At 42.0% G+C, this 25,323-nt stretch overlaps 2 protein-coding genes across 8 annotated transcripts in view; one reads left to right on the top strand and one right to left on the bottom strand.

Annotated features, from left to right (window-relative positions):
- Positions 1 to 13,143, top strand: part of CUNH3orf84 (chromosome unknown C3orf84 homolog) — a 36,179-nt gene extending 23,036 nt beyond the window's left edge. For all 3 annotated transcript variants that reach the window (XM_039324984.1, XM_039324986.1, XM_039324985.1), the window contains exons 3-4: positions 10,349 to 10,426; positions 12,576 to 13,143. In XM_039324984.1, the coding sequence (XP_039180918.1) occupies positions 10,349 to 10,426; positions 12,576 to 13,061 (564 nt within the window). In that variant the 3' untranslated portion in view covers positions 13,062 to 13,143. The remainder of the gene's footprint in view (positions 1 to 10,348; positions 10,427 to 12,575) is intronic.
- A 3,709-nt stretch (positions 13,144 to 16,852) lies between these two features.
- Positions 16,853 to 25,323, bottom strand: part of KLHDC8B (kelch domain containing 8B) — a 58,019-nt gene continuing 49,548 nt past the window's right edge. For all 5 annotated transcript variants that reach the window (XM_039324989.1, XM_039324987.1, XM_039324988.1 and 2 more), the window contains one exon: positions 16,853 to 17,544. In XM_039324989.1, coding sequence (XP_039180923.1) covers positions 17,348 to 17,544 — 197 coding nt within the window. In that variant the 3' untranslated portion in view covers positions 16,853 to 17,347. The remainder of the gene's footprint in view (positions 17,545 to 25,323) is intronic.

Below are 25,323 nucleotides of genomic sequence, written 5' to 3'. Positions count from 1 at the left end.
TGTTAAATTAAGAATAGCACCATTATACAGTGAACCTGGCTTCCTCATTGACACTGCTTGTCAAAAGGCTGCAAAAGATGATTGCCTGACTCTGGGACACAGCAACAGTCAGTTGCCAAGCTTCTGAATTTTGATCACGTGACCATGGGGATTCTGCCAAGGTTGTCAGTATGAAAATGGTCATAAGTCACTTCTTTCAGTCAAGCTGTAACTTCAAATGGTCACTAAGCGAACTGTTGTTCAGTCAAGGATTACCTGTACCAGATAATGGCAGCTGTTTCCTAATTCTCTTCTTAGACCCACAGCAATTTTGACAACAGGTAAAATCTGTTGGGTGCATCTCTCTCCCCGTGCCTGGATTTCTGCCATCTTGTTGTTGGACTAGATGACCTCCAAGGTCCCTTCCAACTTTACTACTATTATTATTACAATTAGGCAGCGTAAACTTAGGCAGTAGCAGCAAAAGAGTTAACATTTTCTGTATCTCTTTGCAACCAGCCCAGTTGTTGTCTGGATTTTTGTGGTTCAGACTTGGTAAGTCTAATTGAACATCGTATTGTGATAGCAGATTTAGCTCATGCGACTCTGCATCTGCCTTGGTTAGATAATCTCTGATCCTTTCAATTTGCTAGAGAGAGTTCACACTGCTGATTTTCTAATCGAAACATTGGTTCTTATTTATTTCATACAATGGAAAAATGGTAAAGCCTGATATGTACCAGTGGGATTCTGATGTAATTCTGGAGTTGAGGTCAGATGCAACAGATAGGGATTCCAGTCACTTTGTGTTTATTTAAAGTAGTAGATTATTCTTTTCTTATTCCTATAGCAATTCAGCATGATAAATTGCACGCGCTAAAATTCCTGCTTTTAATAGAAGAGAATATATGTAGTTCAGGGTTGGACAGTGGAGCCCCTGGTGCTGAGGTTGAATGTTTGCTTGCAGATGTTTCATTACCTGACTAGGTAATATCATCAGTAGTAATGAATGTGGGCTTTGCTTTTTATTTATAAACAGTAGTTTGCCCTACCAGTGTTGATAGGGATGTGGTTTTTTTCCTTGGTAATTCCTTGATGCTCGGTTATTGTTTTCTGCTTGATTGTTTGTCTGGTGTTAATCTCTGCTTATCTGAGCATAGGCTGTTGGAGAGGCAGTATTCTGGCATTTTTGTTTTCTTCCTATTGTCTCCTTTGTGTGTGTAAATGTGATTTATCCTTATGTGTCTGTTGATAGCTGATCTGTCTGAATGCCAAGCTTCCAGGAACTCTCTAGTACTTTTGGATTTAGCTTGATCTAGGATGTTCATAGTTCAGTCTGTCCATGTGCTGTGAGATTAATGAGTTTTCATCACATCTTCTATTAGTTGATGTTCATGGATGCACTCTCTAATTTTTTGCTTGTTTGTCTTACATAGTGGGCATTATAGTCCTTTATACTGTATATGCTGTAATTGACTCCTGGTTTGCTTCTTGAGCTACTCAGTCTTTTGGTTTACTTAAGATGCTTTGGAGGGCTTTAGTTGATTTGTGTGCTGTGGTGATGCTATATTGTTGTAATAGTTTTGTTGGTTGTTTCTGTCTTTGATGGATGGCACTTTTCATTGTCTGTGTTGGTTGTGCTATAATGGGTTGAGGGGTCAAGTATTTTTTTATAAAATGTGGGTTATTGGAAGATGTTATATAGGTGGTCTGTGTCCTTCTGATGTTTTAACTAGCTTCAGTGCATTTATATGTAGTTGAATAATATTCTCATGCTAGTGAGATGGGCAGCTTATAGATTAAATAAAAAAATATAGTGTGTTGAGGATGTTGTTAATAGCTTCATGTGTCTTCTTTAGTTGTTCCTTTTTTGTTATGACAAAGGTGTTATCTACATACCGAATTCATAATTTAAACTGTATGTGTGGAAGTACTATAATTTCTAGATGCTGCCTTATAGTCTCTGCTATGAGTCACAAGAATGATGATTTCTTGATATATGTGTCCATCAGACTAAAAGTAGATAGTGTAGATAGTGGAGCAGAGGTTGATGAGGTCCATGATTGTGGGTATTTTGATCTTACTGTATTTGGCTGGGTTGGATATTATGTAGTACTGCTGCCACAGATTCTTTTACTAGATGATGATGATGATGATGATGAAATGTGTAACAGTGATACCATTGTCATCGGGGCACTGGGAACTATGTCCCAAAACTTTGCAAAATACATCAAGAAACTACAGCTTCCTGCAATAACTCCAACAATGTTACAAAAACTGCGCTACTCGGAACATCTTACATTTTAAGGAGATACCTGGTTGACACCTAGGATGCTGGTAGCAACCCCTGTCAACCATCAGCGCCAGCCAATTTGAATGTTCAGTTGACTGAGGTTCATATTTAATGAATAAAAGATAATAAAGTTGGAAGGGACCTTGGAGGTCTTCTAGTCCAACCCCCTGCTTAGGCAGAGAAATCCTATACCATTTTTCAGACAAATGGTTGTCCAATCTCTTCTTAAAAACTTCCAGTGTTGGAGCATTCACCACTTCTGGAGGCAGGTTATTCCACTGATTAATTGTTCTAACTGTCAGGAAGTTTCTCCTTAGTTCTAGGTTGCTTCTCTCCTTGATTAGTTTCCATCCGTTGCTTCTTGTCCTGCCTTCAGGCGCTTTGGAGAATAGCTTGACTCCCTCTTCTTTGTGGCAGCCCCTGAGATATTGGAACACTGCTATCATGTCATCCCAAGTCAGGCTCCAGGAACTTGCACAATTATAAAGGCACTAAAATATATTTTAAAACATTTTAATGGCTGAAATTTCTTGAGAGGTTTTGGGGGAGGAAAATTAACTGTGTTTCGGTGCTGTTTAAGAGCATCATTTTGCTAATTCCTGCCCTAAATCATAATGTAGCTTACTTGGCTTTTCTTTCGTTATTGTTAGGTATGAACCTAGCCAGGGTTTTTTGTTAATCTAGATGGATAGCAAGGGTGAGGACCTTGAACACCTTTCGGGCTTCATGTAGCTTTACATTTAAAGTATATATATATTTTTTGCAATTGTAATATAAACTCTAAAATCAGCTTAACATTTTTTCAGCCTTCCAAAAACTGTAAGTATATCTGCAATCATCCAAAAGTTGCACGCCTGGGCTTTCTGTGGCTCATTCAACAAATCATATTTAATTGGAATTATACCTATACATGACAAGTGAATACAGTTTTGTTCAAAAATGGAATGGCTTGACAATACCCACTACGGAGGAACGGTCGGTGAAGATGATGGAACATGCAGAGGTGGCTAAATTAACTTTTTTCATTATAGGAAAAAAAATACCTACATTTATGGCTGACTGGACACCCTTTACTGATTTTTTTGTGTAAAACAGAACAAAATGCAGTTGTGATTTATGATTTTTTTTATGAAAAAAGTGCCCTGGATAATAGAAAAGAATTTTTGTAATCCTAGTAAGAGATAACGTTGATGTTTTGGTCACCACAATATAAAAAAGATGTTAAGACTCTGAAAAGAGTGCAGAGAAGAGCAACAAAGATGATTGGAGGACTGAAGGCTAAAACATATAAGGAACGGTTGCTGGAATTGGGTATGTCAGGTCTAGTGAAAAGAAGGACTGGGGTGACATGATAGCTGTCCAATAACTGTGGGGCTACCACAAAGAAGAGGGGGGTCATCCTATTCTCCAAAGCATCTGAAGGCAGGACAAGAAGCAATGGATGGAAACTTACCAAAGAGAGAAGCAAGCTAGAACTAAGGAGTAATTTCCTGACAGTCAGAACAATCAACCAGTGGAACAGCCTGCCTTTAGTAGTTGTGGGTGCTTCATTACTGGAGGCTTTTAAGAAGACACTGGACAGCCACCTGTCTGAAATTCAATAGAGCCTCCTGTTTGAGCAGAGAATTGAACTAGAACAGGGGTCCCCAACCCCCGGCCCGTGGACCAGTACTGGGCCGTGGCATGCCAGCAACCGGGCCACACAAACAAGGAAAGCCCCATCCACAGGATGCAGGCAGCACACAAAACCACGCCCCCTCTGGTCCATGGAAAAGCCTCTCTTCACATAACTGGTCCCTGGTGCCTAAAAGGTTGGAGACTTCTGGACTAGAAGACCTCCAAGGTCCCTTCCAACTGTGTTATTCTATATCAGTGGCGGCAAACCTATGGCACGGGTGCCAGAGGCGGCACTCAGAACCCTCTCTGTGACCACACATGCCATCGCCCCAGTCCTAGGCCTTCAGCTGGGTTTTATAAAACCTTTTCGCTTTAGGTCTCCGCCGCCATGTGCAAAAAAAAAAAAAAAAGTTTCAATCAATCAGTCAATTTCAACTTTCACGGGAAAAAAAAGATCTTGCAAAGTTGGAATTGATTGATTGAACTTTTTAGTCCCACCCAGTCTACCGTTACCACCGCAGCCACGCCCAGCCAATGGGCCACGCCCACCCAGTGGGCCACGCCCAGCCAATGGGCCACACCCAGTCAATGAGCCACACCCAGTCGGCACTCGACGATGCATAAGTGGGTTTTGGGTTGCAGTTTGGGCACTCAATCTCTAAAAGGTTCACCATCACTGTTCTATACTTATTTTTTTCAATATATTTTATTGTTTTTTTACAATAGCAATCTGTTGTGCTTAATAAGCAACGTGTTGTCTGGATTCATATATTTAAAAGCAATCAGTGATTAATTTCCATAATTCCATAATTAATATATTAATAAATAATATATTTCCTTGATCTTCTCTTTTACCAGTAGTATTTTCCTGTGTTCTAGACTTACATTTGCTGCAAAGGAAATCGGAAGCTTTTTCTTTCAATTTCTTTTTATTCTTTCCTTTTCTTTCCTTCTGTTACTTTCCTTCTTTATTAGTTTTAGTAAAGTAATTAGTTTGGTGTATTTTAGTTTGTGTACAGTATTCATGAAGAATTTAAGACATTACACAGACACTTTAACAACCAAAGCTGTCCACCAAAACATTTATTCAGTTGAAACCAACAGAGAAGCTACTGCTTATGTTCCATCTTGTTGGCCCTACTGCCTCCTCAGCTCTGACTGATATGCTGAAGAAACTGAAGTTTGCAGATGGCAGCCTTTGCATAGTGTGGGAGAACACCTTGTAACAGAAAAAGCACCTCCAGGAGAATATAAATCTGACTTTTAGCTGTCAGTTGGCAAATGCTCTCCAGCATCAATCACTGGCACAATAAATATTCCCATTGAATAATCATTTCTAGAGCAGGTTGATTAAGTTCATCTGCTAACAGAGTATCCCATGAAACTGACAGCACACAGTGAACCGCAGCGTTTATTATTCAGGGACGGATCAATTACTGGAAGAGGAAAGACTCTCAGCTCAGTACTGGGCAGAACGCAGGTAGTTCTCAATTTATGACCCTAATGGAGCCTGGAATTTCCATTAGGTCATTAGAAGAACCAATTTTATGACTTTTTTGCAGCAGTCATTAAACAAATGATGATCATTTAGTGAATGTATTATTCCTATGGGTGTTTTTTTTTGTTTTGTTTTTTTGTTTTTTTTTTTTTGCTGGAAACTAGGTGAAAAGGATGGAAACTATCAAAAAATATTGTAAATTGCTACAACAGGCCATAATGGTGAACCAGTTGCTAAGACCCTGAAATGATGTCATGTGACTGTAGGTGCTCCCCCCCTTTGTGTGTGTGTGTGTGTGTGTGTGTAACTCCAGAACCAGATTATAAGCAGCTTTTGGGGAAGGGGGTCCATCATAACTTTGAACAGTTGTTAAGTGACCAGCCGTTAAATGAGGACTATCTGCTAACATCATTAGCGGGACCTTAACGGAGAATAGATTTATTATTTAAGCTTCTCATTTTTCCCCCTTTATACTGATTTTATTTTAAAACTATATCAAACATTGCAAGTGGATTACTAATGTTAAAAAGGGAAAAATGGAAATCCATTAGAAAAGGCTTTTTGTATGCCATGATGGGATTTATTAGATAATTGCAATGAAATAACCATATGGGAAGTTCAGTTGACACTTTTAAGAGAATTTGGCTTTGTAAGTTAATTTATAACATAACATAACATCCATATCATAATAAATTAAATCTTGTTCATTTCTTGATACATGCTTGGAAATCATGGGGAAAAACTCCCACATTGGTTTCTTTGCAGAATCATGATTCACAATATATTCTGCATTTTAAAAAAATGTATGAGAACAAAATTTGAAATGAAAAATATGCCACAAGTGACGCTACGGCCTTGTCAGAATATTAGCAATTTCAGGGTGCAAGACTGTTATGCTTCTTTTATTTTATATATATTTTCCTACCTTTCCTCCAAGATAGAAACATAGAAAATTGATGGCAAAAAAAAAAAAGACTGCTTTTTGAGTTTGTTTTTTGTTTTCTTTTTAATTTATTTATTCATTATTTTTATATTTTATTGATTTTTATTTTATTTTTTAATTTTTGTCGGATGATGGACTGTGTGTTTATCCCAAGCATGTTTAAACTCAGTTAACGAGAACTGACCCACTATCTCTGCTGGACGATGGTTCCAAGCTTCCACTACTCTTTTGGTGAAGTAATATTTTCTAACATTACTTTTGAACTTTCTTCCTGTCAGTTTGAGATTATTTTAGATTCACAACAATTTTTGGCTAAGTTCACACATCCTCTTGTTTTGTTTAATTTTGAATTGGTGTGATGTGTGAAGTTAGGCAACAGTGAAATAGTCAGCAAACCATGGTTTAAATTACTGTATTGTAATATTCTGTAGTATAATGTGCAAATCCAGGCTGGAAGATATTTAATAGTTGTTTGAATACTAGCAACCTTGTTAATGATTTTGGATCTGAATCTAAATCTCCATAATCTGGTTTGTACTGTTTATACTGCCCTGTCACTCAGTATTAAATATTGTAACATTTCATTGTACTGTAATGATTGTTAGGAAAAGGAACCAAAATTTGTATCGATACAATATCTGTCTTCAAACGAGCACCTGGAAATGTTTGTGTAGAACTGGATTTAACTAATTTTAGATGGGCCAATCATCTTTCCAAGATAACTAGGATATCAAAGTCTGACACTTCTCCTTCTCTTGTTTATCTATATAAACTGCTGGATGAGGTCTCCACGGGTTCAGGGTTTGATAGCATCAGTATGCTAATGATACCCAGCTTTACATCTCTATCCCGGATACACAAATTAAGCTGTCAAGTTGCTGGTGCAGTATCTATTTGAGTCAGGATGGGAAAGAAGAGATTGTGGCTCAATCCTGACACGACTGAGTTATGTGCAACCTGGGGTCCTCCTGGGCTCACCACTGCTGCTTGGAGAGCAGGTGGCAGCTGCGGTCAGGAGGACTTTTGCATAGCTACATTTTGTGCACAGTATGTTTGTTTATTTATAGATTTAATTTATATGGCCAATCGATTCATACTACTGTGAGTGGCCAATAACAATCAGGAGAGAGAGAATAAATGTGTGTGTGTGTGTGTGTGTGTGTGTGTGTGTGTGTGTGTGAGAGAGAGAGAGAGAGAGAGAGAGAAGATGGATAGAAGATAGATATAGAGATAGAAGATATAGTAGATAGATAGATAGATAGATAGATAGATAGATAGATAGAAGATAGAGATAGATAGAAGATAGAGATAGAAGATAGAAAATAGATAGATATAGATAAATAGATGAAATAGAAGATAGATAGATAGATAGATAGATAGATAGATAGATAGATAGATAGATAGATAGATAGATAGTTGTTTTCTGAGGTTACCCGAATAACCAAAGACCTACATAGATAGATAGATAGATAGATAGATAGATAGATAGATAGACAGACAGACAGACAGACAGACAGACAGACAGACAGACAGACAGATAGATATAGATCAGTGGTTCTCAACCTGTGGTTCAGGACCCTATTTGGGGTCGAACGACCATTTCACGGGGGTCGCCAAACAACGCAGTCTGCCATTTTTTTCCCCTTTTCCTTAGCTGTGCTACTTCCTTTTATTCTATTGGCTTTCGAAAGCCAATAGAATAGACTCTCTTGAATAGAGTCTAATTCTATTGGCTTTCAAAAGCCAATAGGAATTGTCCAGGCTGTCTCTGCCCTGTTGAGCCTGCCAAAAGTCCCATTCTGCAAACGGTGCTGCACCAGTTGAGTAGTCCTCGACTTACGACCGTTTGAGTAGTCCTCGACTTACGACCGGTTGGGGGTTGCGGCATTAAAAAGGTTGAGAACCACTGATATAGATAGATTCACTTGACAACTGTGTTATTAACAACTGCAGTGGTTCACTTAACAACTGTGGCAAGAAAAGTCATAAAATGGGACAAAATTCATTTAACAACTGTTTCGCTTAGCAACAAAAATGTTGGGCTCAATTGTGGTCATAAGTTGAGGACTACCTGTACTATTAATGGGGTCTGAAATAAAACTGAAAGTGGCCAAATAATCTTGTTTCCTGCAGAGCTTTCTCAACTTGTAGCCCAACAACCTTCTCAACAATCTTCCTAAAAAGGAAAGGTTGCAGACAAGACAAAAATGATTTGATTTGATCCTTGAAAGCATCTCCTTAAATAATTTAAAGTCTCTGAAACAATTTCATCATTTTTTTCACATTTTGGAGCATAAAAGTTCATTGTCTTGGACAAAGAATAAAGTTCACTAGGGATGTACTAATCAGCTAATCAGAAGATTGCCCATCAGATCAATTAACATTAACTTGTGATGCCTGCAATTTTGTTGCCAATGTTAGGAATTGGTCAAGTATTAGTCATTGATGATGTTTATGAGCTGTCTTGTTAAGCAGAACTTCATTTCAGGGAATTTGTGTGATCTTGTTGCCAACAGATATGTATCATGTATGATAAGAAGGTGTTGATTTAAAAAAATTCCAGTGAGTTGCAGTTGCTTAGGGAATAGCACACATGATGCTTGTAACCTTGTTCCTGTTGTTTACTTCCCTTAAGTACTTTAATAGTTCATGATAAAACTATTATTATAACTATTGTTATTATTATTTCAATATCTAGTAGCTTTTTCAATATCTAGTAGCTATCATGAAATAATAATAATTAAAAATTAATAATAATAATAATAAAGTTGGAAGGGATCTTGGAGGTCATCTAGTCCAACCCCCTGCTCAGACAGCAAACCCTATACCATTTCAGACAAATGGCTGTCCAGTCTCTTCTTAAAAACTTCCAGTGTTGGAGCATTCACAATTTCTGGAGGCAGGTTGTTCCACTGCTTAATTGTTCTAACTGTCAGGAAGTTTCTCCTTAGTTCTAGGTTGCTTCTTTCTTTGATTAGTTTCCACCCGTTGCTTCTCGTCCTGCCCTCAGGCGCTTTGGAGAATAGCTTGACTCCCTCTTCTTTGTGGCAGCCCCTGAGATATTGGAACACTGCTATCATGTCCCCCCTCTTCCTTCTCTTCATTAAACTAGACATACCCAATTCCAGCAGCCGTTCCTTATATGCTTTAGCCTCCACTCCCCTAATCATCTTTGTTGCTCTTCTCTGTACTCTTTCTAGAGTCTCAACATCTTTTTTACATCGTGGTGACCAAAACTGGATGCAGTATTCCAAGTGTGGCCTTACCAAGGCATTGAAGAGTGGTATTAATACTTCACGTGATCTTGATTCTATCCCTCTGTTAATGCAGCCTAGCACTGTGTTGGCCTTTTTGGCAGCTGCAGCACACTGCTGGCTCATATTTAAGTGATTGTCCACTAGGACTCCGAGATCCCTCTCACAGTTACTACTATTGAGCAAGGTACTATCTAGTAGCTTTTCCAAAAGGAAGAATACTCTGAGAAAAGTTTTAGTCTTGTATTCACCATACTCTACTCCAATTCAGATAATCCTCAACTTATAATCATTCCTTTAGCAACTGTTCGAAGTTACAGTGGCACTGAAAAATCACAACTGGTTCTCAGACTTATGATCCCCATTGTCATATGATCAAAATTCAGGCACTTGGCAACCATGTGTTTCATCAAGGCTGCAGTGTCCCCAGGCAATGTGATCACCATTTGTGACTTTCCCAGCCAGCTTCTGGCAAGCAACATCAATGGGGGAAGCCAACTTTGCCTAACAACTGTGGGATTCAATTAACAACTGCAGTGATACACTTCACTGTCGCAAAAAGGTCCTAAAATTGTGCGTGACTCCCTTAGCAACCACCTTGCTTAGTAACAGAAATTCTAGCCCCAATTGTGCTTCTAATTTGAGTGGAGAAGAGGGACATAAAATGAAGGAGGCTGCCTGTATCTCACACAGCCCAAATGAATACATGCCTTCTGGGTTGTGCATTTGGTGGGGGACTAATCATGTCTTTTTTTTTTTTAAAGGAAAACCCTTCAAAGCACATATTCTCCAAGCATGATAACCGACAAGCCTTCCCAGGATCAGCTACCTATTTTGAGCATGTGAGTATATTACAGGGAAAGAGAAGGGGGAAGATTCTAGGTATCATGTTTGTCAATAGAATAGAATAGAATAGAATAGAAGAATAATAGAATAGAAGAAGAATAGAATAGAATAGAATAGAATAGAATAGAATAGAATAGAATAGAATAGAATAGGAGCTGGAAGGGACCTTGGAGGTCTTCTAGTACAACCCCCTCAAGCAGGAGAACCTATACCATTTCAGACAGGTGATCATCTAGTCTCTTCTTTAAAATCCCTAGTGATGGAGCGCCCATGATTTCCGGGGGTAAGCTGTTCCACTGGTTGATTGTCCTCACTGTCAGGAAGTTTCTCCTTAATTTTAGGTTGCTTCTCTCTTTGATCAGTTTCCAACCATTGTTTCTCGTCCTTCCCTCTGGTGCTTTGGTGAACGTGACTCCCTCTGCCTTGTGGCAGCCCCTCAGATATCATGTCTCCTCTATTTCTTCTTTTCTTTAGACTAGACAAACCCAAATCCTGCAGCTGTTCTTCGTATGCTTTAGCCTCCAGCCTTTGAATTTTGCTCTTCTCTGATTTTTTTCCAAACTCTCTAACCTTTTTTGTGATATGGTGACCAAAATTGGCTGCAGTATTCCGGGTGTGGTCTCACTAGGGCTTTGTAAAGCGGTACTAATACTTCGCGTGATCTTGATTCTATGCCTCTTGTTTATACAACCCAGGATTGTATTAGCTTTTTTGGTTGTTGCTGCACACTGCTGGCTCCTAGTAACAAGAGGAAGCAGTACATTTAGTGCTTGGTTATTTCTCAAAAATTCCCCTTGTCACTAAATTTCCTTCAGCAACGTCTTGGGTTCTCTCAGGAACTGCTATCACCAGTGGGAAGTCTTTGTAAAAGCAGCAGCTGAGCTATGTACCTAAGTCTCTTAATTGCTTACAGTTTCAAATCTCCTCCCCCCATTGGGTCAGAAATCAGTAGCTTTGGGGCCAGGATGCTAACAGAACACACTCTATGTGTTTTCCTCTGGGTTGGCTAAAAATATAGGTAGTCCTTGACTTACGACCATAATTAAGCCCAAAATTTCTGTTGCTAAGCAAGACATTTATTTGTTAAGGGAGTTTTGCCCCATTTTACATCTTCTCTTGCCACAATTGTTAAGTGAATCATTGCCATTGTTCAGTTAGTAACACGGTTGTTAAGTGAATCTGGCTTGACCCTTGACTTTGCTTATCGGAAGGTCGCAAGAGGGGACCATGAGACGCTGAGTCAGCTGCCAAGCACCCGAATTTTAATCACGTGACCATGAGGATACTGCAACTGTCCTAAGTGTGAAAAACGGTTATAAGCCACTTTTTTCGCTGCCTTTGTAACTTAGGTCACTCAATGAGCCGTTGTAAGTTGAGGATTACCCATGGTTGCCCACCCGTTGTAGAGGCTCTTTTTGACGGTCTCCACAACTTGCTTGATCTTCAGCTTTGGTAACTGGAATTGGGTATCAATTAACCAGTGGAACAACCTGCCTCCAGAAGTGGTGAATGCTCCAACACTGGAAGTTTTTAAGAAGAGACTGGACAGCTATTTGTCCGAAATGGTTTAGGGTTTCCTGCCTGAGCAGGGGGTTGGGCTAGATGACCTCCAAGGTCCCTTCCAACTTCATGTATTATTATTGTTGTTGTTTGTTGTTATATTATTAGTACTTCTACTACTACTACTTGTATCCTTTTTTTAACTTTTGGGTTAAACCAGTGGTTCTCAACCTTTTTAATGCCGCAACCCCCAACCGGTCGTAAGTCGAGGACTACTCAAACGGTTGTAAGTCGAGGACTACTCAACTGGTGCAGCACCGTTTGCAGAATGGGACTTTTGGCGGGCTCAGCAGGGCAGAGACAGCCTGGACAATTCCTATTGGCTTCTGAAAGCCAACAGAATTAGACTCTATTCAAGAGAGTCTATTCTATTGGCTTTCAAAAGCCAATAGAATAAAAGGGAGTAGCACAGCTAAGGAAAAGGGGGGAAAAATGGCGGACTGCGTTGTTTGGCGACCCCCGTGAAATGGTCGTTCGACCCCAAATGGGGTCCCGACCCACAGGTTGAGAACCACTGGATTAAACTGATTGGGCGTCGCCTTTCAGCACTGCAGGTCTGAACAGATTCTCCTTGTTTCGTGGCAGGGTTTAGGGAGAAGGAGAATAGAAGGGAGCCTTCCCAATACCCGGAACCTGATCGACTGGATCCCCTTGAAGGAGGAATTAGAACGCGATAGGCCCCTTTTCACAAGTTATCAGTGTGATTTCCACTCCAAAGGGAAGCTTCCCCAGCTCTTAATCCAGCACCAGTTGCAAGGGCAACTCCTCCAACGCATACCCAGCACCACCTACCAACATACCTACCACAGCTACTGTTTGTCTCAGCCCAACCCAAGCCTACTCCAGGAGCAGCAGTTGGCCCAGGATCCCAAATCTACTGTTCCTGCCTCCTGCGAGCCTAGCACTCTTGCCGCCAATGATCTTCCAGCTCCTGCCTCCAGCGAGGCCACGGCAGCAGACCACACGACAGCTGCAGAAGCTGTTGTTCCAGCACCTGCTTCTAAGCGCTCTGAGTTTCTTCTTCCACCCCGACTGACAGTTTACGACTGTTTGCACTGGCATAATTGTTGATCAAACATGGGATAGTTCCATATTCATTTGACTTGAGGAAAACGAGATGCTCTTTTGTAAATGCTAAAAGTGAGAGAAAAAATAAATAAAATCTTGCTGGCGTGCCAAGTATTTGCCACAGTGGAGGATATTGTGTAGCTCACAGTCAGGTTCTGCCAAGGTAGAATATTTGCTATGAATGGCAACAGAAAGGATCCTATCAGTTTTATGTGTTGTGTTTTCTTAAAAAAAAAAAAAGCACACTTCCTTGGATAATTTTTCTCACAAAGGAAGTGTGCTTTTTTGTTGTTGAAAATCTTTCTGTTCAGCTTGTTGAAGTTTATTTGTAGCATGTAATGTCATCATTTTGTGTTTCAAAATAAGTAACTGAAATAAAGTTAGGGCAGGGGAACTGGTTAGGAAAGCATTTGGGAGAAGTAGCAGGCATGAAGAATGAGCATCAGTTTGTGAAAGAGGAAGCGTCTTTCTTCTAGATCTATCATTAGTGACTTCAAAAATGACTTTTTTTTTTAGATCGATCAGTAGTGACTTTTAACTTTTCACATGACAACCGAAAGATGGATAATAATCAACACTTGTTAGATTGGATTTTAACTCAGCAATGTCTTGGTTGGAAAATGTCATGTGTTCATAACTTTTGGTATGCATTAAACTTTCATAGGTCACCATTATTTTGAAGTATTGGATTATTCTTTCCTTAACAGTATAGTTTGAAATTGGAAATTAAGAAGATTCTGGGCAGCAAAATCTTGTAACTCATGCTTGTGCCATGATAGAAATATACCCAATGCCAAGATCCATATTTATAAGGTATGATTAACGGATGATATGATCTAATCTGATATGATCTAAGGCAGTGATGGCAAACCTTTTAGAGACCGAGTGCCCAAACTGCAACCCAAAACCCACTTATGCATCGTCGGGTGCCAGGTGGGTGTGGCCCATTGGGTGGGCGTGGCTGCGGTGGTAACGGCAGGCAGGGTGGGACTAAAAAGTTCAATCAATCAATTCCAACTTTGCAAGATCTTTTTTTTTCCTGTGAGAAGTTGAAATTGACTGATTGATTGAACCTTTTTTTTTTTTTTGCACACGGCGGCGGAGGCCTAAAGCAAAAAGGTTTTATAAAACCCAGCTGAAGGCCTAGGACTGGGGGACGGCGCATGTGCCCACAGAGAGGGCTCCAAATGCCGCCTCTGGCACCCGTGCCATAGGTTCGCCACCACTGATCTAAGGTTTAATGATTGCTGGTAATAAGTCCATACGCTGTTGAGTATGGATTGTGTATAGCCAAAATTGTGCTGTATTTTGAGTGTGGTATTGGGTCCAAATCCAAGTATCCTTAAAAAAGTGAAACCCAAAATGTGTACAGACATTGTCAAGGTTGGCTTCAAGTTTGAGACGGCCCTTGGTAGCCTGCTTTCTAATTTATTTATTTATTAAATTTATATGCCACCCAGCAACTCTAAAGCTTCCTGGTGGCCACATTTGCATTCTCAATCACAGGTTTCCTAAAATTCAGTTCTAGGAAGCTGTTCCATAATGCTGTACATCTTTGCACTTTCAGCATGAAGAAGTGATTTTAAGGGCCTTTGTCCTCTTGAACCTGGATAAATTACAAATGTATCTTAAGGACATCTCTTTTTCTACTGTGTCCCAGTGATGCTGCCTTTATTTCACTCCCAGCCTGCATATGAAAAAAAGCTTTAGGTTGTCATTATTCTAACAATCTCTAAAGGGCAGCCTCAAAATTATCTTGGCTCGAAGTCAAGAAATTGCAGTAACTTGACACTGTTATATACAGTAGCAGCTGGGAATAGAGGCCAGATTAGGATTGGCCATAACAGTGAGGGCGAACCTTTTAGAGACTGAGTGCCCAAACTGCAACCCAAAACCTACTTATGTATCGTCGGGTGCCGGGTGGGCGTGGCCCATTGGATGGATGTGCCCAACTGGGTGGGTGTGGCCTAAAGCGAAAAGCTTTTATAAAACCCAGCTGAAGGCCTAGGACTGGGGTGACAGCACGCGTGCCCACAGAGAGGGCTCTAAGTGCCGCCTCTGGCACTTGTGCCATAGGTTCGCCACCATGGGGCTACAGGGATAGCAAATTTCACAACAGTAGTTTTCTGCTTACTCAAGACTGGCTATCTCAGTTTACGGGAATGCCATGACTTGGACATCTTTAGAAGCCGCTCTGTAATTTGGAATTCTGCAACTACGGGATTTTAGAATGGGAGATAGCTTCGTTTGAACATCCTCCTCCAGTAACTGTGGCCTACTTCTGACCTTGCTTGAACGCTCAAAAGTCAGAACTAGAGAAAGAACACACCGAGATGGGAATCTGTGTACTTCTTCCAACTTTACAATTACATAAAAGGTAAAGGTTTCCCTTGTCCAGTCGTGTCCAACTCTAAGGGGCAGTGCTTATCTCCATTTCTTAGCCGAGAGAGCCACGCTTCAGTCGGTCATGTGGCCAGCATGACTTTACATCGAGGTTCACAGAACACTATTACCTTCCCACCAAAGTGGTATCTATTTAAATTCTCACATTTTGCATGCTTTTGAACTGGGCAGGAGCTGGGGCGAGTAACGGGAGCCCACCCCATCGGCACAATGGCTCAGTGGTTAAAGACGCTGAGCTGGTCAGCTCTCCAGCTGCCAAACAGTCTACGCTGCCAAACAGGCATGGTTACAGTGTGGATGATCACAAACCCGGGTTTGCGACCAGAGTGCTTATAATCACGTATGTTCATCTGAACACTTAAATCAAGAGGTTTTTTTTTTTTTAACTAATTGCTTCATCTTTTGATGATAGGCTGGTTTTTGGATAAAGATTAGCATGAATCTAAGTTTCAGGCCAAGCTGAACAGTTATAAAGTATCATGGGAGCTACAATCCGCCATCTAAAGGTCAGACATTGTCCCTTTCTGGTCTCTAAAGAATGCAGTTGAGCATTTAATATTGATGAAAATAGAGAGCTTGTAACACTGTGAAGACATTGCAGTGGTAATCTCTAATCCAGTGTTTCCCAAACTTGACAATTTTAAGGCATGTGGACTTCAACTCCCAGAATTCCACAGCCAGCGTTGCTGGCTGTGGAATTCTGGGAGTTGAAGTCCTCATGCCTTAAAATTGTCAAGTTTGGGAAACACTGCTCTAATCCAACATTGACTGAGGATATAACCCAACACTGAATGAGGCAATGCCGGGGGGGGGGGGGAATCCAGATTTTATTGGTGTGAGATGCTACACCACCTCCCAGGCATTGAACTAGAGGGCACCTTATGTGCTACAGGAGACACAGAGGAAGTTAGGAACATACCAGGTGGGGTGCAATGGCTACACCCAGAGTCCTAGAATCAACTCAGCTATGCAGCAAGAGAGGTATCAACACAAGGATAGCAATCACAACTTGAAGCAAAAATACCGGAGTACCTGCTCCACAGGGACAGCGCTTCCCGTTAGTCTTTCCCAGACCCAGCTGAAGAAACGCTGCTGCCTTTCCTAAATAAGAAACAATCTGCGCTACCAAATCAGGCATGGCTAGAATGTGGGTGAAGCCGTGTCCCCAAGCTTTGTGATTACTGAATTGCAAACTGATCTCCCAAACTCAACCGGTGGTTATCAGGTCACATCTTAACCCCTTTTTCATGGACGATTTAATAGCGGATGCTACGTAGGAGTCTACTAATGCAGCAGTGACAATTTTGCAGAGTAGCTGAGCCACAGAGAGGGAAGGGAAGATCTTCAAGCTAGAGAGCTTCAACAAAGCAAAATAAAAATAAAATAAAAGATTGTATCGTTGTGGTGTATTGGCTTTATATTCTATTGCAGTGGAATATAAGTTAAATAAGCCAAGGGAAGAGAGCAGAATCGAGACTTTGCTTATGGGGAGAGACAGTCGCACGGCTGCTTCAATCAGACTTCACCCAGACCAGCCCAAATTCCCAATCTGGTTCCTTTGGAAAACTAGGCGAAACAAATTGCAGCTGCACATCAAAAGAATCAGCTGCATCAGACCGACTTTTGTCGCAGCCGTCAGAGCCGCTAAACTGCTTGACCCTGGCCTCGCCTACAGAACAGACTGCTTTAGTCTCTGAGCTACTGGATGCTTTGCAGAGATGAGTTATTTGCAGAACCAGCTAGAGGAAAAGTCACCTTTGTTGCCACCTCCACGTTGGCAACAAAGCGCTTCTCACTGCTCCCTCATATGCTAATTTCTGTTGTCAATAGGCACTTGAGTCCTCTTGGCGCACACTGGCTGGGAATCCTTTCACAGTGACGTTCGATCAGACCTCTTCCTGTAAGCTCAGGGCCTCCACCGCACTGCTGGGGCCTTGAGCCACCCCTCCAATCACAAACAGCAGGTTGGGAGCCTCCAAACTAGCGGAAGAACAGCGCCCAGTAGGCATGGAGGGCAAAGTCTCCCATTTCTTCTTAGCCAGATTAAATCCTTCCGTGGATCCCAGCGGACTCGACTGGTTCCCTAGAAGAAGGAGAGAGAAAGATGCGTGAACTGAGCGGCAGTTGCCTTACCCAACTGAGACTCTGCTGGCATTTGTCTCCGGCTGCAGAGTCCCATATACTGAAGGCATCAAAATTGCACACTCTGTTAATTAAACGAGAACTGCGCTGACTGAATTCTGCCAAGCCAAATATCTCCCAGGATCTACTGCCAGGCATGTCTTGCTGTTGAAACAAAGGATTGTGGCAGGATGTGTGGTGCTTCTGAAGCTGACAGACTTCTGGAAGCTGGAAGCCTGGAGCCAAAATTAAAGCCAGAAATGGTGCAGGGATCGATCATATTGCCAACAACACCATCGGCGCTGCTTACTGTAATTCTCCATGAAAGCCAGTGAGACTGCCAAGGGATTTGGGCTGCAATATTTTCTAACTTCTGTTTCAAATCAGATCTTTTTGGATTTTATTTATTTCATATAGAGAATGCTTACATTTTATATTTAGATGTTAAGTCTGTCTGAAAAACTTTCTATATATACTCCCTTGACTCGGCTGACAAAGAGGGGAGGAGAGCCGGTGGCCTGGTGGTTAATACAACTGCCTTGCATATAGGTTGCCTAGGTTCAAATCCCATAAAGGGTGTGGCTAGCTGATGAGGGCTAATGAGCCTGAAATAGCTATAATAGTCTCTCACTTAATTTTCTAACTCTTTGTCAGCAAAAAGAAATCTGAATTTGTAATCTCTCGCAGTAGCGACTTGAGCCTGCTTAATGCCCTTAGTATGGGGGGCAGCAAGGCAAAAGTGATTATAAAAATAGAACTGCAATATAGCAGTCAAAAAATGTCAAGGTGCAATCAATCAGACCGGTCTGTCTGAAAAACTTTCTATAGCTGCAGAAAATTATACTGTTTGGTGTTATTTTCAGTGGGGCAGAAGTCACCCACAGCAGTTCCGCTATGATGCTATGATGGTAAGTTTCCACAGTTTATAGGAGATATTTTTGTGGTGGAAGTGAAGGACAAAACTTACCTATATGTCCTTCAATCTACATAAGAAGGGGGACATTGCAACAGTGGATTGGGGCAGGAAATGAGCTACAGGTTCAGGGTCAAAGGAAGACCCAGGGCTATGCATCACACGACACCCAGATGAAGTATCATTGTCAAGATCTACAAGAGTACTTAATATGCTAGTCCAGTGATGGCGAACCTTTCAAAGACTGAGTGCCCAAACTGCAACCCAAAACCCACTTATGCATCGTCGGGTGCCAGGTGGGTGTGGCTCATTGGATGGGCGTGGCTGCAGTGGTAACGGCTGGGTGGGACTAAAAAGTTCAATCAATCAATTCAACTTTGCAAGATCTTTTTTTTCCCCACAAGAAGTTGAAATTGACTAATTGATTGAACCTTTTTTTTTTTTTTTTGCGCATGGCAGTGGAGGCCTAAAGTGAAAAGGTTTTATAAAACCCAGCTGAAGGCCTAGGACTGGGGTGACGGCACGCATGCCCACAGAGAGGGCTCTGAATGCCGCCTCTGGCACCCGTGCCATAGGTTCGCCACCACTGTGCTAGTCTAACAAAGGTGCAAATGGAACTCAGTTACACTCAGGTTAAGGTGTAAAGAGGGGAGCAGAGGTGACAAGTACAGGCACTGTCCATTTCAGAGGGAAGACAGACTACAACTAATTGCTGTTTGGGCTCATCATAAGATCTGTTCACACAAAATATATTGAACGCTTTTCTCCCTGCCTTCAACTCTAAACAGGGTAGATGATACCACCACAGAGGATGGTAAAAAGACACAAAATAATATGTAGCACCGCTTTTCTGTTCAAAATAAAGTGGAATAACAGAAAATCATCACTTTGACTTAGTATAAATGGAAATTAAGTTACATCAGTTTTAGAGACTGTCCTGGTGTCACCTACTGATTGAAATATGTCTTATTGTTTCAACATAGAGTATAGAGAAAGAGCAACAAAGATGATTAGGGGACTGGAGGCTAAAACATATAAGGAATGGTTGCTAGAATTGGGTATGTCTAGTTTAACGAAGAGAAGGACAAGGGGGGACATGATAGCAGTATTCCAATATCTCAGGGGTTGCCATAAAGAAGAGGGAATTAACCTATTTTCCAAGGCACCTGAAGGCAGGACAAGAAGCAACGGGTGGAAACTAATCAAGGAGAGAAGCAACCTAGAACTAAGGAGAAACTTCCTGACAGTGAGAACAATTAACCAGTGGAACAGCCTGCCTCCAGAAGCAGTAAATGCTCCAACACTGGAAGTTTTTAAGAAGAGACTGGACAGCCATTTGTCCGAAATGGTGTAGGGTTTCCTGCCTGAGCAGGGGGTTGAACTAGATGACCTCCAAGATCCCCTCCAACTTTACTACTATTACTATTACTAAACATGTGCCTTCCTGTGTCAAATGTGGCCTTCAGCCTGAACAAACTACCCCAAATGAAGCAGATAAAGTTTTAAGAAGTCAAGGGAAATAATTTTCAATCCAATTAGTCTTACCCTTTCGCAAGAGGTATAATAAGCACAACACAGCATACCCCTGATCTAATTCCCAATATTAGATTCCCCTTCCTATAAATCCATTAAAAAAACCAAATACCACAAGGCATACTCACAGTTTGTAGGAGGCAGAAGATGTTATTTACCTGACTAGTTCTATTTATTACCTTTAAAAAGTGGCTAAAGTGCAGCAAAACACTTTGTCTTCATTTATTCTAGTTCTGAAATAGTATATAAACCCATATTTTATGTTCCTCATAAAATATGTTCTTGAGAACTCCCACCAGTTATTGTCTACATAGGAGATGGCTCTATCGCTCTATCTGCCTGCTATTCCGACAGCATCTTTGTAGCCAAGATGCTTGAGCTCAGTTCATTGGATGTGCCAAGGCTTAATCTGGAACATTTTGCCTACGCAACATGTCTCATATCAGGCAACATTCAGCACAGTATACTCCAAATCTGCTTTTCCTCACTGCTTAAATAATTCAGAAAAAATGCTGCTGGCAGAATGCCAGGAGAGACAAGATCTTCTGACTTGTGTTGAATGCAGTAAGGTTAATGGATGCTGAAGAATAGGACTAAAATGGAATGGCTAGGCCTTTGCTGCATCATATCATTGCGATGGTCAGCATTAGCAGAGGAAAAATAATGGATTTACTCCTAATCTGCTTGTTTTCCCCTGGAGCCATTTACTGCCTCTGCCCTTTGCTAGCTTTTGCTCATCAAATTTCTTAATGGTTTTCGCCAGGGGAAAAAGTTGTTAGGAAGAATGGACGGCAGAAGTGACACACAGGAGAAGGATGAAGCATCTGCTCCTGGTACTCCAAGGCCTGGTCTTTCGTCCACATTGACTAACAATATTCTTTCTTTTCAAGTGAGTTTGCATCCACAGATATTGTACCATATTTGCTGAGTGACCTAGTTTTCATCTAACTTAGCGGTTCTCAACCTGTGGGTCGCGACCCCATTTGGGGTCGAACGACCATTTCACGGGGTCGCCAAACAACGCAGTCCGCCATTTCCCCCCCCTTTTCCTTAGCTGTGCTATTCCCTTTTATTCTATTGGCTTTTGAAAGCCAATAGAATAGACTCTCTTGAATAGAGTCTAATTCTATTGGCTTTCAAAAGCCAATAGGAATTGTCCAGGCTGTTTCTGCCCTGCTGAGCCCACCAAAAGTCCCATTCTGCAAACGGTGCTGCAAGTTCTCTGCAGCGAAGGCGAGCTGTCTGGAAGTTTCCACCCCTCCCGGCTGAGCAACTACTAAAAATGTAAGTAAAAGAGGGCCAGGGGTGGGAAGTGGGAGGCCGGCGGGCGCAGGGAGGGTTGCTGGCGCCCATGGGGCCCGGCGGGTGCCTTACCTCCCTTGGGCTGGGCCAGCTGGTGTCCCAGCCGGTGGTCAGCCTGCTCCGTCTCTGCCGCTTGCCAACTACGCCTCGGCCGGCGCAGGGGGCGGCACTACGCATGCACGGCGCTCCCGGGCAGGGAAAGTCCTAGACTTACGACCGGTTGGGTAGTCCTCAACTTATGACCGGTTGGGTAGTCCTCGACTTACGACCGGTTGGGGGGTCGTGGCATTAAAAAGGTTGAGAACCACTGATCTAACTGATTCTGGCCTGGTGTTTGCTGATCTAGCTGAAAACATGTCCTTTTCTCCCCTTGCTTTGAATCTACATAAAAACACAGCCAAGCCATTTCAGGACAACTATTTATACAATTCTCTTGATTACCGGAGAAAGGCACTTGTGAAACCTCTGAACATCAAAGAAACTGGGTGAGCAAAACTGAATTAGCTTCTGGGTTCACACAGGTGTATTACTCCTCTGATTTTCAAACAACACAGCCAACACCGGAATCCATTCTTAGTTATCACCTTATGTGGCAAGCCCAGCCCCTTTCCTCTTTTGTAGAACATATCTCCAAACAAAGAAATCCAGGCACATCAGAAACAAAATCTGCCCCCCTGCACATCCAAGAATGACTTGCCCCTCTTACTCAGCCTCCACTTCATGTTAATTATATACATTTAATCCTCAATTTATTACCAGAATTGGGACCAGAATTTTCATTGCTAAGCAAGGCAGTTGTTAAATGAGTTGCACTCAATTTCATGAGCTTTTTTCCCACGGTGGATAAATATTCAGGTGTTAACTGAATCACGTGGTAGCTGGCTTCTCCCACTGACTTTGCTGGTCAGACGTTGGCTCGGAAGGTCGCAAATGGTGATCCCATGACCCCAGGATGCTGCAACTGCCATAAATACATGCTGGTTGCCAAGCTTTCAAATTCTGATCACGTGACTGTGGGGATGCTGCAACGGTTGTTAATTGTGAGGACCAGCTGTAAGTCAGTTTCTTCAGTGCTACTGTAACTAAACCAATGGTTGTAAGTTGAGGACGATTTGTACAGGAATCAACCGGAAGATACATGGGTCACATCCAAACATTCTCCTTGCTTGGTATAAAAAAGACCCTCTTACCATTTGTGTTATACTGTTACTATTAAGCATTTATTTACAGCACTGATGACGTTAGCTAGTTGGGTAATTAAATGTCTGCACGAAAACAGCCAAGCTGAAGGAGCACCAAAGACCCCTCCCCATCACTTTTTCCAGAATATGAGTCTTCATGCCATATCCTTGTATGTCAAGGATGCCCTAAGTTCAGGCAGCCAAATATGTCTTCCAGTTCTCCCTCCTGGAAGAATTTTTTTCTCTTATTCAGGCTCAAGTTGCTCCAGTTAAGCAACATGGGACACATTGCCCTACAGTATTCCAGTATTGATGAGTTAGTCTGAATTTTGCTCTTAGGGCATTATCTAACTCAGTGGTTCTCAACCTTTTTATACTGGCGACCCCGGTCATAAGCACGCGGCGCGCATGCGCGACGTGCATGCACGGTGCCGCCCCCTGCGCCGGCTGAGGCATAGCCGGCAAGGGGCGGCGGCAGGCAGGCCCGGACGCCCCCGGGCGGCCGCAGCGGCGCAGTGCGACCACCGGCTGGGCCACCAGCTGGCCCAGCCCAAGGCAAGTAAGGCACCTGCCGGGCCCCACGCGCGCCAGCAACCCTCCCTGCACCCACCAGCCTCCCATCTCCCACCCCTCTTTTACTTACTTTTTAGTTGCTCAACAGGGAGGGAAGCTCTGCAGACTGTTCCCCTTGCAGCACCGTTTGCAGACTGGGGCTTTTGGCGGGCTCAGCAGGGCAGAGACTGCCCTGGACAATTCCTATTGGCTTTTGAAAGCCAATAGAATTAGACTCTGTTCAAGAGAGTCTATTCTATTGGCTTTCGAAAGCCAATAGAATAAGAGGGAGTAGAACAGCTAAGGAAAAGGGGAAAAAAATGGCGGAAAAAATGGCGGATCGCGTTGTTTGGTGACCCCCGTGAAATGGTCGTTCGACCCCAAATGGGGTTGCGACCCACAGGTTGAGAACCGCTGATCTAACTATTCCTATTGAAAAACATTTGCTTAAAAAAAATCTTCATTTCCCTTTGGTGAAATGGTGGGCAGAATTAGCCTGCAATACTGCCATGGTGTCACAGTGGTTAGAATGAAGTATTGCAAGCTAATTCTGCCCACAGCCAGGTGTTTGATCTTGACCAGCTCACAGTTGATTCAGCCTTCCGTCCTTCTGAGGTCGGTAAAATGAGAACCACCAGATAGTTGGGGGCAATATACTGATATTGTAAACCACCCAGAGAGTGCTATAAAGCACTATGGAGTGGTATATAAGTCTAAGTCAGTGGTTCTCAACCTTTTTAATGCCGCAACACCCAACTGGTCGTAAGTTGAGGACTAAACCAGTTGTAAATCGAGGACTACCCAACCGGTTGTAAGTTGAGGACTTTCCCTGCCCAGGAGCACCGCGCATGCGTGGTGCCGCCCCCTGCGCTGGCCGAGGCGTAGCTGGCAAGCGGCAGAGACGGAGCAGGCCGACCACCGGCTGGGCCACCAGCTGGCCCAGCCCAAGGGAGGTAAGGCACGTGCCGGAAAAGGGGAAAAAAATGGCGGACAGCCTTGCTTGCCGACCCCCATGAAATGGTCGATCGACCCCAAATGGGGTCACGACCCATAGGTTGAGAACCGCTGGTCTAAGTGCTATTGCTGTTTGTCCAAGGAATTAAGAGTCAAGATTATGGATTTGCTACACTGTACAGTCCAAAGGTTTTCCCTCTGCAAGCTCCTTTGATAAGATAATGATCCTTTTAGTTGGATTTCTCTGACGTAAGTCTATAGAAGCTCAACTAAAAGGATGATATGTATAACAAACTTGGGCTACAGCTATCCCAAGACATCTCAACTCTTAAAAGATTTGGCTCCTGTTCAATTTCAGCCAAGTCTTTATTTTTAGAAGCAACGTTCCCAAATACCTTCTGCATGATTCCTTGATAAATATGCTCAGTTGGAAACTGTAGCTGATTTTATCTTTCTGCCTAGCTGGAGTCAGTGTTCTTCATGTGCACAATAATTGGGAATTTTCAGAGATTTTAAAGGAGGCTTGGAAAGGGATATATCCTTTCCCGCATATATGAATCAAACTGGATTCCTACACAAGTAAGGTAACAATTATTGTTATTACTGATATTATAATCAGTGGTGGTGAAGGTAAATATATAAAACACATAACATAGAGTGTGAGGCAAGGTTTTAGAAGCAGATGCTCATTGTCACAGCTTAGTTTCTTTCTTTGGGAAGATAGACTGATGAAATAGTAAAAAACAGTTTTTCCACAATAAATCAAATGTGAAAAATACAGAATCAAGAGCTATGAATGTCACCAATTGTTTCATGAAATCTTCTATTCTCTTTACCTAGCCTAACTCCAGTTCTTCAAAGCCTTTCTAGCAAATTCCCCAAGATCCTTGAAATAGAGGCGTCAAATGTTAAAACAGGACTTCAAAGTGTAAAGCCTTTATTATGCCACTAAAATGGCACTTTCGTTTTTTTAAAAAAACTTGCTGCAGAGTCATCATTTGCTGTGCTTAAGCTGTTATTAACACTCCCTGCACAATAGCATAGAAAAAGTAAGAGACATTGTTGTGGCTAGAATAGAAAATTAGACAGAGAAAAACAGTTGACTATCAAAGTGCTGTTTTTTTAAAAAAAAATAAATAAATCAAGGTTTTCAAAATTAGTAAGAATCTCTTAGACAAATAAGATGTGAGTGAGGTATTTGAATGAGATAGGTAGGGTTTGTTTATTTGAAGGAACTAAAATCTTTCCTAGCTCAGAAGAATAATGGAAGCCACCTCATATGTTGAGCCAGGATTCAAAGATCAGC

The sequence above is a fragment of the Crotalus tigris genome, unplaced genomic scaffold (genome assembly GCF_016545835.1).
Source record: "Crotalus tigris isolate CLP2741 ecotype Arizona unplaced genomic scaffold, ASM1654583v1 scf7180000024313.351630, whole genome shotgun sequence".
Taxonomy (NCBI): domain Eukaryota; kingdom Metazoa; phylum Chordata; class Lepidosauria; order Squamata; family Viperidae; genus Crotalus; species Crotalus tigris.
The sequence above is the reverse complement of the archived record's forward strand: the minus strand, read 5'-3'. Positions and strand labels throughout refer to the sequence as shown.